The following is an 11,583-nucleotide window of genomic DNA, read 5'->3' as shown; positions in this document are numbered from 1 at the left end:
TTTATATTGTGTATTGATGATGTTCATGCACATCTTAACCAAAGATCGGTCCCTTATTATTGTTAGTATCGGAGCTTACGGTCAATTCAAATATCCAAAACTATCAGCCACTGAGACCAAAATATAAATATAAATATATATATATATATATATATAGAAAAGTAAAAGAAAAGCAGGATCGAGTAATAAGCAAGTCCAAAGAGAAGAGAGAGGGGCCGAAATTTTATTTAATCGCTCTTTTTATATACATACATATATAGAGATAGAGAGATAGAGAAGCAAATGTCAAGCATAACGTTTGAAATTGGTGTTGCACCTCGATCGGCTGCCAGAGACACGACTGGAAGAATATACATTGCACTTGAATCTATGCAAAAGGCTCAATTGGCTACCGGAGATCTGATCATCCTCAAACATGTTCAGGATTCCTCAAAGGCAAGTGGATTTATAAAAGCATAAAACAAAAACAAAAACAAAAACAAAATTATTATTATTACATTGTCATAAAACTTTCTTTCTTTCTTTTATTATTCTACTTTTGCCATTAACAGACTACAATTGGAATCGCATGGCCAAGCATGGCACTTGCGCGACATGGTAAATATTAGTTTTGTCCAACCCCACCAAACTAGACTAAGCTAAGCTAAGCTAAACAAAACAAAACAAAAAAAGTTGTTCAGATTAGCGCAGTAGCTAGAATGAGTGGGCCGTATGGACTCGGAGACGCTGTGACAATAGAAAAACTGGATGAACCAGCAATTGTGGCTAGCCATGTCACCTTAACTCCCATGACCCAGTCAAACTACCCGATCGATGCTGCCTTGACTGCTTATGTCAAAGAATCAATAAGTAAGATTATATATATCTTTTTTATATATATATATATATATATATGGTATAATTGTGGGGTAAAGACAAAGACAAAGAAGAAGAAGAAGAAGAAGAAGAAGAAGAAAATTATTTGATACTTGATATATATAAAATATGTATATATATATATGTATAAATATATGATACATGACTTTCTTTTGTTCTTTTGTCATTGTCATTGTCATTGGTCTTCTGACCTTATTATTATTTTTTGGTTGATTGATTGATTTTAATGGTTCGATAATATTTTTTGATATGTATATTATTATTATTATTATGTTTGAGTGTAGATAATAGCTATGTGAGAATGAACCATTCAGTGGAACTCTCTTACTTTGGAAAACAAAGGAGATTTAGTGTGTGCAATTTGCGCGGCCCTACGGAGAATGTGCCTGGACTTCTGTACAAGGTCACACGCGACACAAACGTCTCGTTGCAATCGATCTCTCAACCTGCTGCAGCCACAACAAAGAACAATGTGATGATGGCATATGATAAAATCGGTGGTCTTGGTGATCAGATCAAGATGATACGTGAAATGGTCGAGTTACCCTTACAGAACCCTCAAGTATTCCTACGATATGGTAATTTTAAAGATTTTTATTTTTATTTTTATTTTTATTTATATTTATATATATATATGAATCAGGGCTTAAACCTCCTCGGGGTGTATTACTCTATGGACCTCCGGGAACAGGAAAGACCCTGATTGCTCGTGCAGTTGCTCAAGAAGCAGGTGCGCATGCCATTGTTATAAACGGTCCCGAAATTGTGAGTAAATTCTATGGAGAAACCGAACAAAAGGTAAAAAATATATATAAAAAAAATTCAAATTGTAACGACGCAATTTGAATAACAAAGAAGAGAAAATCAATCAACGAAACTCAAAATTAAATTCTTATTATTTAGTTGCGGGATATTTTTGCAGAGGCAGAAGAACATGCTCCCACGGTGATATTTATTGATGAAATAGATGCTCTCTGTCCAAAACGAGATGAGGTAAGGATCATAATGGAATCAAAACAACAACAATAATAGCAATGTCAAAGTCAAAAACCTACTCTTCTTCTTCTTCTTTATTTAATAAAGAAATATTGGACTTTTTTTTTTTTTTCTGGCTTTATTATATTAATTATTAATCTTTCTATTGTCTTTTTTTTTTTTAAAAAAAAAAAATAAAAAAATAAAAAATTAAATGATTAGGCACCAAGTGAACTGGAGAAACGTGTTGTCACAACCTTACTGACCTTGATGGACGGTGCGTCCGAGTCTGGCCATCAGCACTCTAGTAAGGTCGTCGTCATTGGTGCTACAAATCGTCCTAATGCTTTGGATGAGGCGCTTCGTCGACCTGGAAGATTTGATCGTGAGGTTGAAATTGGTAAGCTTTTTTTTTTTAAAAAAAATAAAATAAAATACATATTGACATTTATTATTTACTTATTAGGTATCCCAAACTCAGTGGGACGATTATCTATTCTATCCACCCTAATCAAGTCAACTCCTCATTCACTTTCTCAACAAGATCTTGAGATCCTGGCAGGGAAATCGCATGGATATGTTGGTGCTGATTTGGCAGCAGTTTGTCGAGAAGCCGGTCTGAAATGTATCAAACGATGTGCCCAAGCAAATAAACAAGGTATCAATAATAGTATTTTATTCTTCTTCTTCTTCTTCTTCTTCTTACTCTTTCTTTTATATTACAGGCCATCTAGATGTTCCCTTGTGCGTCAATATGCAAGACATGCAAGAAGCAATGGGTGAAATTAGACCGAGTGCAATGAGAGAGGTACTTGGATACAAGTTAGATAGAGAGAGAGAGAGAGTGCGTGTGGGTTAATGGATATATCCATTTGTGTATATTTGTGTTTGTAACTGATCGGATAACAAAAAAAGAAAAAAGAAAAACTAAACAAATATGCGAAACCTTCTTCTTCTTTCTTTTTTTTATATATGGCTTTTACTTTATTTGCAGATTTTATTAGAAGTGCCCAAGGTTTATTGGTCGGATGTGGGAGGACAAGCTGATATTAAACAACGGCTAAAGGAATCTGTGGAATGGCCACTAGAGGTAAAGAAAAAAAAAAGGAATATGTTTTTGAAATAATACAATGATATGATATGGTATTGGCTCTAAATCATGATAAAATTTGCTGAAACTATTTCCATTAAAAATAAAGCATCCAGAGGCATTTGAACGACTCGGAATCCGCCCTCCAAAGGGTATTCTTCTCTATGGTCCTCCTGGATGTAGTAAAACACTTATGGCAAAGGCACTTGCTACAGAAGCAGGCTCAAATTTTATTGCTGTCAAGGGTCCCGAGGTAAGAACTTGCTTTCAAAAAAAAAAAACATATATACACACACACACAGAGGCAGCTTTAAAGATTATTCATAATAATGATAAGAATTATAAAAGAGCTTTAAAATTAACCCTTTCTTTAATTTAAAATCATTAGTTGTTTAGTAAATGGGTTGGAGAATCTGAAAAGGCTGTCCGAGAAGTGTTTAGGAAAGCGCGCGCTGCCTCGCCTTCGATTATCTTTTTTGTGAGTTGTGAATAATATAATATAATATATTCGATTTGCTTTTGTTTGATGTGGTGTAACAAATGGTCTGCATTTTATGCATTCATATATTTGTGTATTTATTTATCTTTAGGATGAAATTGACGCCTTGACTGTGAAACGTGGATCAGAAGGAGGAACTTCTGTGGCGGACAGAGTGTTATCTCAATTACTCAATGAACTTGATGGCGTCGAGGCTCTTGTGAATGTCACGGTAGTAGCTGCCACAAATCGTCCGGATATAATTGTAAGCTGTTGCTATCATAAAGTCTGACAAAAAAAAATGAACGGAACTGAAGTAATTGATTGATTGATTGATCGATTGACTCAAAAAAATAAAAATAAAAAGGACGATGCCCTATTGCGGCCTGGTCGCATTGATCGGATACTCTATGTAGGACCGCCTGATATCGATTCCCGCAAAGAGATCTTTAGGATACAAATGAAGAAGATGTCATGTGATACGGATGTAGACTTGGAGGAACTAGCACTAAAGGTAATATAATAGATATAGATATAGATATATGTTTTTGTGTTTTGTGCTTTTCTTTTGGTTGGTTGGTTGGTTGGTTGGGGCTACACATACGTACAGGTCAAATATTATCTAATGATCTGTTTTACTTTAGAGTGAAGGATGTTCTGGAGCAGAGGCTGTGTCAATATGTCAAGAGGCTGCATTGTTTGCCATGGAAGAGGATCTATCGATTGACAAGGTAAGAAAATCAATAATATAAAATTTGAATTAAAGGATCTTGACATTAAAGAAGAATAAGAATAAGAATTGTGAAACTTTCATATATCCATATGTAATATTTAATCAATTAACCTTTTCTATTTTCTTTCTTTCTTTCTTTTTTTGGGCTGTTTCATAATAGATTAAGAGACGACATTTCACAAAGGCCCTAGAGTCATTCACAAGGAGAATTACACCAGAGATGATCCAGTTTTATGCTGATTTCCAAGCACGTTCTGGACTTCAGAGCGTCTAAGAGTCATCTTGATTACAATACAGATTGGTTTATTGATTAATTGATTGAAACTTGATTGTAACTAGATAAACAAAATAAAAATAAAAATAAAAAATTCAAGGTTCAAGGTTCAAGGTTCAAAATTGCCTAAATTTTTTTTTTGTGAAATGCGTTGATAATTCTTTATAGAGTAATAAAAACAAACAAAAAAAGACAATATTATAAAAGCCCTTACTACCACTACCAATAACCTTGTTAAGAGGTACAAAGGCAATGCAACCCCGGGTTTGAATATTCTCATATTTAATATATATACACCTTATATTATATTATATATTCATTCATTCAATATACACAAACAAAGCTTCTTTATTTTTTTTTGCAAGATCTCATTACAAATCGATTGAAACAGATCAAAAAAGGATCAGAAATTCTTGATAATTTTTTTTTTCTTTTTTTTCTTTTTTTTTTTTGGTTTAATCGGCTCTGCTGATGGCTCTGCTTCCAGCACCAGTACCTTCGCGATAAAGCTGTTGGTCCCACAAGTAAACACCAAGTCCTGAAAATCAACGAAAGAAAATTCAGTCAGTCAAAGTTTTTTTTTTTTTTTTTTTTTTAATTTGTGTGTGTAAAAAAAAAAAAAAAAGGATAAACGTTTGATGACTCAAAACACTTTGACCCGTTTTTTTTTTTTTTTTTTTTTTTTTTTTCGTAGTTTGAGTTCTTACCTTCACCAACACGGTTGAGTTGAGTAACCATATCAGCCAAAGTCTTGATAGCCTCAACTTGTTCACCCAAGTATGTAGCCTCAACAAAGTCACACATCTGTGGGTCACCGTTGCTATCACCAATCTTGTGAAGGTTAAGCAGGGACTTGTTGACATCCTTCTCCAACTGAAGAGCAGATTCAATAGCGTTCTTGGCAGACTTCCATTCAGTCTATTTTTTTATTTTTATAAATTGTAAGTTATTATTGTCAATAAGAAAAAAAAATTATTAATAATATATATATATATTACCTCGGGAGCTTGCAAGGATCTCAAGATAACCTTTCCACCACGAGTGTTTTGATAATCTATAACAAATAAATTTATAGGTTAATAGTTGTCATGGCAATAAATAAATAAAAAAATTAAATACGCGAGAATATATAAATATATAAATATGTATGTATGTATGTAATCATATATATGTAAGCATATAAAGAATTGCTTGCTTGCTTGTGTGTTTGTTTGTTTGTTTTATGTAAGAGCCTTCTTTTATATATATATATATATATATATATATATTTACCAATCAAATGCTGGGCATGCTTGCGCTCTTCCTCTGCTTGTTCACGGAAATATTTCTCAAGACCTTTTTGATTAAAGATAAATATTAGCAACATGAATCGTGAGAATATATAAATTTAGTATTATTACTATCATCATCACAACTATTTGGCTATCAATTTATCTATTGATTTTCTATTAATTTTTTTACCTGGCAAGGCAACAGAGGAGTGTTGAGCCCAGGAGGCCATGGACAAATAGACCTGGGAAGCCTGCAACTCAGTGTTGATTTGCTGGTTGATAGCCTCCTCAGAGGTAGTAGCGAAGTTCTGCTTGGCGAGAGACATGATTATATAGAAAGATAGAGTATGCTTTTTTTTTTTCTTTTTAACAAAGAGAAAAGATGTAGAGGAAAATAAAATAAAATAAAATAAAAAAAGGTGGTGTGTTTTAGGCTGGCTTTTTATAGACAAAATTTTATGCAAATAAAATAAAAAATAAAAAATAAAAAAAGGAAATCCCAAAATTATGTATGTGTATATGTGTGTGTGAATAAAAAAAATAAAAAATAAAAAAAATTATGTAGTTTGTGAAATGTTAATTTATGAAAGTTGTAAATTTTATAATCGTGATTTTTGAAGTGTAAATGTTGTTTCAACTTTTCTTTTCTTTTTTTTTTCTTTTTTAAAAAAAAATAAAAAATAAAAAGGACTGGTGCAAGTCGGATGTTTAAAAATTAAAATATAATAAAATAAAATAAAAGTTGAAATAAAGTTCCGCTTTATTCTCAGACAAAAGACTAATTGAAGAAAGAAAGAAAAAAAAAAAAAAGTAGCTCTTTGTGTCCCCCCTTTATAATTTTATAATTTTTTATTTTTATTTAAGAAAATAAAGATAAAAATGGCTCTAAAAGAAGCAATAGAGAGCTGATGCTAGACTGTGAAATAAAAATCAAAATAAAATAAAAAAAAGAGAGAGTCCAAAAGAAGTAAAATAAAAATAAAATAAACTAATTTTTTATATATATATATATATAGGTATAAAAAGGGGAAGAGGAAGGATATTGGATGACTCGCGTTGTACTGACATGTTTTCTTTTCTTTTCTTTTTTTTTTTATATATATATACGTTTCAATCTTTCTTGTTTTAAAATGCCGACAATTCACCATAATATTTTATCTCCTAATGAGTGCCTCGTTTTTTTTTTTTTTTAAATATTTTATTTGATTTTATTAAACACAAAAAAGCAATAACCTTTTTACTAGTTATTTATTTATTTTTGTTTTTTTGCTCCCTTTCCTTTTTTTTTCTTTTCTTTTGTGTTTCTTCAAATGGGCTTAAGAACCAAGCTACTCTGGCCTCTGATAGCATGCCTTACATACCTCTTTTTCTTTACAGTCCGGCTCAAACCAGTTACGGATAACTCGTCAGAACTAGACCCAGCAACAATAGCAGCAATAGAAGAAGAAGAACTACGACTACTACAGCAGAATGAACAAGATTCGTCCTGGCAATGGCAATACATTCCTCACCATCAACCAGATCTCGAACAATTGACGGCAAACGAACCTCTCGAGACCCTCGTTGTTCCTGAAGTAACCTATCGTCCCGACGAAAAATTCATTACCTTTCTTACCCACAGTGGTTTCCAGAATCAACTTATACAAGGCAAGTCAATAAAATTCAAATTCAAATTCAACATCAAAAAATCAAAGATCAAAAATCAATAATTGAATTCAAGTGAACAATTAATGAATACAATTAAAATTAGAGTACAATATATAGATATATAGATATAGATGTGGGTGTATAAATATTATTCTTAGTATTAGTATTATTATTATGTTTACAAACAAATACAATGAAAAAGACTAGAACACATATATAAATATGTGTATACATTCAGTGTAACAAAGAAGAAAAAAAAAGGCTTACATGTAAAAATAAATAAATTATTATTTAGTCGAGAATGGTATACTTTTGGCATGGTATCTCAACCGTACTCTTCTGCTTCCCAATGCGTTTCTCGGTGAAGCGTTTGGCTGGAGCAATTTCGATAAGCTGCATCTCGAACACATGCTTCGGGACTCCAGCACCACAGAGACATGCAGTGAGTTTGCCGAAGGTCTTGTTGAATGGGGAATCGAGTGCCCACCTCGCGGACGATATGCCGTCTTGCCTTTTGACGAAATCTTTGACCTTTCATGGGCTAAAAAGCACGTGCGGATATTACCCCGTCAGAGATCTGACTTTGGGTGGCTGGAAAAAGAATTTGATATCCAAAGAGACAACGTACCTAATCATGTCAATGGATCGTACAGAGATGGTGATATTTTGTTCTTTAAAGGTAATAAAAATATAAATATATTTTTGGTTTTTTTTCTTTAAAATAGAAATTTATGTATATATAATTATAATTTACACATATTATTACTCTATATGTAACCTATAAATGAAAGCATAAATATATATATATATATATATATATATATATATATATTCCGAGTGGCTGGGTGGAAGTGGAGGGAAATGAGGGTTGGTTTTCTTTATATATACATAAATAAAATCCTTTGTTAGTTTAATTTGAACAAAACACTAATAATAATTTGTGGTTCTAGGCGAGACCCGTTACGACTGGCGTATCTTTGACACACCTCGAAAGAATCACAGACTTGGGAAGTACGCCGACAGTCTAGACATTTACCAGCTCAGACAACGTCCTGAAAGACTCTTGCATTTCTCAAGCTTGTTTGGAACCGGCAAGCTTCCGATCAGACGCCCTGAGCACTATGAGTTTTTGCGAAACCTTCAACGTAGTATAATATATCGGCATCCGGCTGTGTTGACCATGGCTGAAAAGATTGTAGACCGACTTGGAGGACATGGTAACTTTATCGGACTACATGTGAGGCAAGTACGAAATAGGATATAACTTTTCAAGAGATTAAGATCAATGTGTGCATTACATATGTCTTGGCAAAAAAAAAACAATTAAAAAATTTAAAATTAAATTAAAAATACAATAAATATTGGTCTAGTTTTTAGTTCAATATACATTTTTTTTAACACAAATTATTGGATAGATCAGGAGATGGCTGGTTTATTAAAGCATTGCCAGAGAATGTGAATAATATCATCTCTCAGATCCAACGGGCCGTAGAGTCTCATCAGCCTGGAAGCTTAAGAGCCATTCTGCGGCCCACAGAGCAACGCCTGACGCTCGATCAATGTCGGCATCTGGCAGCTACCCAGAACGTCACTCTGGTCTACATGGCAACCGATGCTCGTTCTCCTCAATTGAATCCTGCTTTCGATCCCGTTTGGAATCTATTTCCGTGCACATTTACGCTTGACGATATTTTTAGTCCCCTGAGCTCCGATTGGGACACGCTCGAGAGAGTGGTGGACAGGAATTCGGGCGCTAGTCTGCGCAAATTTCTTGTTCCGCTAGTTGATGCCACAGTGGCGAGTCGAGGGTGGTTCTTTATTGGCAGTAAGGGATCAACCTTTTCGGGATACATTTATCGACTCCACGATGTGTTCTGGTCCAATGAGAAGAGACAGCAATTAGGGCTCGAGGAAGTATAACCCCTTGTTTTTCTTTATTTCTATTTTGAAACGGTTCAAAGCAAAGAACACCACACCACACCACACCACACCACACTACATAATATCTTACACCTTACATATCACACACACACACACACACAATTCATGCACTCAAAAGAAACGAAACGAAACAACGCCCTCTTCATTCATTTCATTTCATTTCATTTCATCTTATTTTTTTCTTCTCCTATTCCTTACCCAACATTTATTTTTTATTTTTTATATTTTACTATTGACATTATTATTTTTCCTTCATCCCAGCCTTTGTACTGTACCACCATCACTACATCTATTGACCTCCACCACAATTAACTCCTCTAATACTTCTTTCTTTTACTTCGATCGATTGTATTTCTTTTTTTTCTCTCTCTCTCTATATATATATTTTTCTCAACACAACAACAACAAAAAAAGTTGCGCTCCTGGTGAGCAAATTCTTTTTTTATTTTATTTTATTTTATTTTAGTATTGCTTTGCTTTGCTTTGCTTTGCTTTGCTTTGCTTTTGATGTACATAATCATAATAAATATTCCCATCAAAAAAGTAACAGAAACTGAAAATGTTCTTTATGTTTTATATATGTATATAAAGAAGAAGAAGAAAAATAGGAGGAGGAAAATATAAAGTTAATGAAATGGAAAATATACACATAATGCCTATCAAATAAAAATTCAATATTATCAAGTAAATAAAAACGCACAGTCATTGTATATATTTATATCTATCTTTTCTACACACCTCCTCATTCTCTTTGGTTACACCATGAGACAAGAACCATGGTTGGTTTTCATTTCTCTGATATTTATTATTTATATAAAGGGTAACTCCTACCCTTCTCTCCCCCTCACCCCAATAACAATAATATTAATAATGTAAAATGGCTTGGGTGTCTTGCTTGACAATGTTCTTGTTGAAAAATAAAGAAATAAAATTAAGAATATAGAATATGATATGATATGCAAACAAGAAAGCTAGTAAAAGCATAATTGCCAACAATCTACACACAGACACAAAAAAAAAAGTTTTTCTTTTCTTTTATTACGGTATTTAAAGGAAATTGCTGTAGATCTCTCAAACCTTTTATTAGTGTATAATACATTCTTGGAAAGAGAGAGAAAAGAAAGTTTTTTTTTTTTTTATTAATTGAATTGCTTTGATCATTTTGCTTTGCTTTTTTACTTGATTTAGGATAGATAACCTGTAGACTTTATGAAATGGTCTTTTATTATTAGTATAGTGTGTGTGTGTGTGTGGCTGTATAGTCAGTCGGTCAAGGTTCTAATGATTATATTTGGTCAATGGGTTTTTGTCAAGAATAGACCAATGTATATGTATTACAGGTGGAATTCTTATTTTCTCTATATCTTGTGAGGTTCATTTATAGTATTTCAAAATCAAGACCATGTAATTTGGGGTTGGAATGTCCTGTACAGATAAATGTGAATTTTGGATAGGTTGCATGGAACATATTTACATATGCGCATATATGAATACAAACGTCTATTTAATTCCCATACTTACACGTAAAGAAGCCAGAATATTATCTCTTATATGAAATGTAATGAACCGGATTGTTGGCTTTGAGAGATTTCTGTGAATTTATTGTGACATCAAACTAGCTTGGTATGTGGGTCTGTTTCCTTTAGATAAAAAAAAAAGAAAAAACTGATCGGAGCACTTGCCATTAAAGTCAATCAAAACCTCGTGTTAATGTATATATATATATATATATATATATAGATCTGTATTATCTCTTAGCACTGACATACTCACTCACTCGCTTTAGGCTACTCTCCTCCCCCAACCTCCCTTTTTGCTCTCTCTCTCTCTCTTTTTTTTTTTGACTATTCACACCTCCGCGCGCGATTACAATGTCCAAATTTAACCTCATGCGCAATTCATTCCATCACCCCCCATTCCCTTCTCTCTCTCTCTCTCTCTCTCTCTCTCTTGCTTTTTCACTCTTTTTGATCTCACTCGCTCACATAATCGCTTGCTCAATTCGCCCTTTTTTTTTTATCTCTTGCCTTATTTTCTTACTTTAATTTCTCTCTCACACAAAATCAATATATACACACTGTATTATATAATTCTCTTCATCTGAATCTTATCACCTAACCCCCCCCAAAAAAAAAGGCCCCTCTCACCCACTCACACACGCACTCATTTGCTTTCACCCTCCCCCTGAGGATGTATTTGACTGCATTACATTTAAATAGCTTCTCTCATTGAATTCTATTGATTGTTTCTTTCTCTCTTTCTCTCTTTCTTTCTTTCCTTTCCAAAAAAAGAAATAGT

General features: G+C 33.2%; 3 protein-coding genes across 3 annotated transcripts; 2 read left to right on the top strand and 1 right to left on the bottom strand.

The window, feature by feature from the left end:
* Positions 1-1,354: 1,354 nt before the first annotated feature.
* Positions 1,355-4,426, top strand: PHYBLDRAFT_112813 (hypothetical protein; the record flags this gene model as incomplete). The annotated part of the gene is made up of 13 exons (XM_018428311.1): positions 1,355-1,454; positions 1,520-1,674; positions 1,780-1,869; positions 2,074-2,251; positions 2,318-2,509; positions 2,577-2,659; positions 2,846-2,941; positions 3,051-3,194; positions 3,330-3,419; positions 3,532-3,684; positions 3,787-3,933; positions 4,064-4,150; positions 4,313-4,426. 13 exons carry the CDS (start codon positions 1,355-1,357, stop codon positions 4,424-4,426), a joined length of 1,629 nt encoding a protein of 542 aa, XP_018291434.1.
* A 317-nt stretch (positions 4,427-4,743) lies between these two features.
* On the bottom strand, positions 4,744-6,097 carry PHYBLDRAFT_125044 (hypothetical protein). The gene is made up of 5 exons (XM_018429024.1): positions 5,888-6,097; positions 5,699-5,761; positions 5,425-5,480; positions 5,134-5,344; positions 4,744-4,964 (listed from the first exon to the last, which is right to left on the bottom strand). The coding sequence occupies exons 1-5, from the start codon at positions 6,021-6,023 to the stop codon at positions 4,882-4,884; spliced, it is 549 nt and encodes a 182-aa protein (XP_018291433.1). The 5' UTR covers positions 6,024-6,097; the 3' UTR covers positions 4,744-4,881.
* Positions 6,098-7,007: 910 nt separating this feature from the next.
* Positions 7,008-9,264, top strand: PHYBLDRAFT_66001 (hypothetical protein; the record flags this gene model as incomplete). Its single annotated transcript, XM_018441569.1, has 5 exons — positions 7,008-7,348; positions 7,456-7,463; positions 7,640-8,023; positions 8,295-8,561; positions 8,765-9,264. The coding sequence occupies 5 exons, from the start codon at positions 7,008-7,010 to the stop codon at positions 9,262-9,264; spliced, it is 1,500 nt and encodes a 499-aa protein (XP_018291432.1).
* Positions 9,265-11,583: the final 2,319 nt, after the last annotated feature.

The sequence above is a fragment of the Phycomyces blakesleeanus genome (genome assembly GCF_001638985.1).
Source record: "Phycomyces blakesleeanus NRRL 1555(-) unplaced genomic scaffold PHYBLscaffold_11, whole genome shotgun sequence".
In the NCBI taxonomy this organism is placed as follows: domain Eukaryota; kingdom Fungi; phylum Mucoromycota; class Mucoromycetes; order Mucorales; family Phycomycetaceae; genus Phycomyces; species Phycomyces blakesleeanus.
This window is presented reverse-complemented; position numbering and strand designations above follow the sequence as displayed.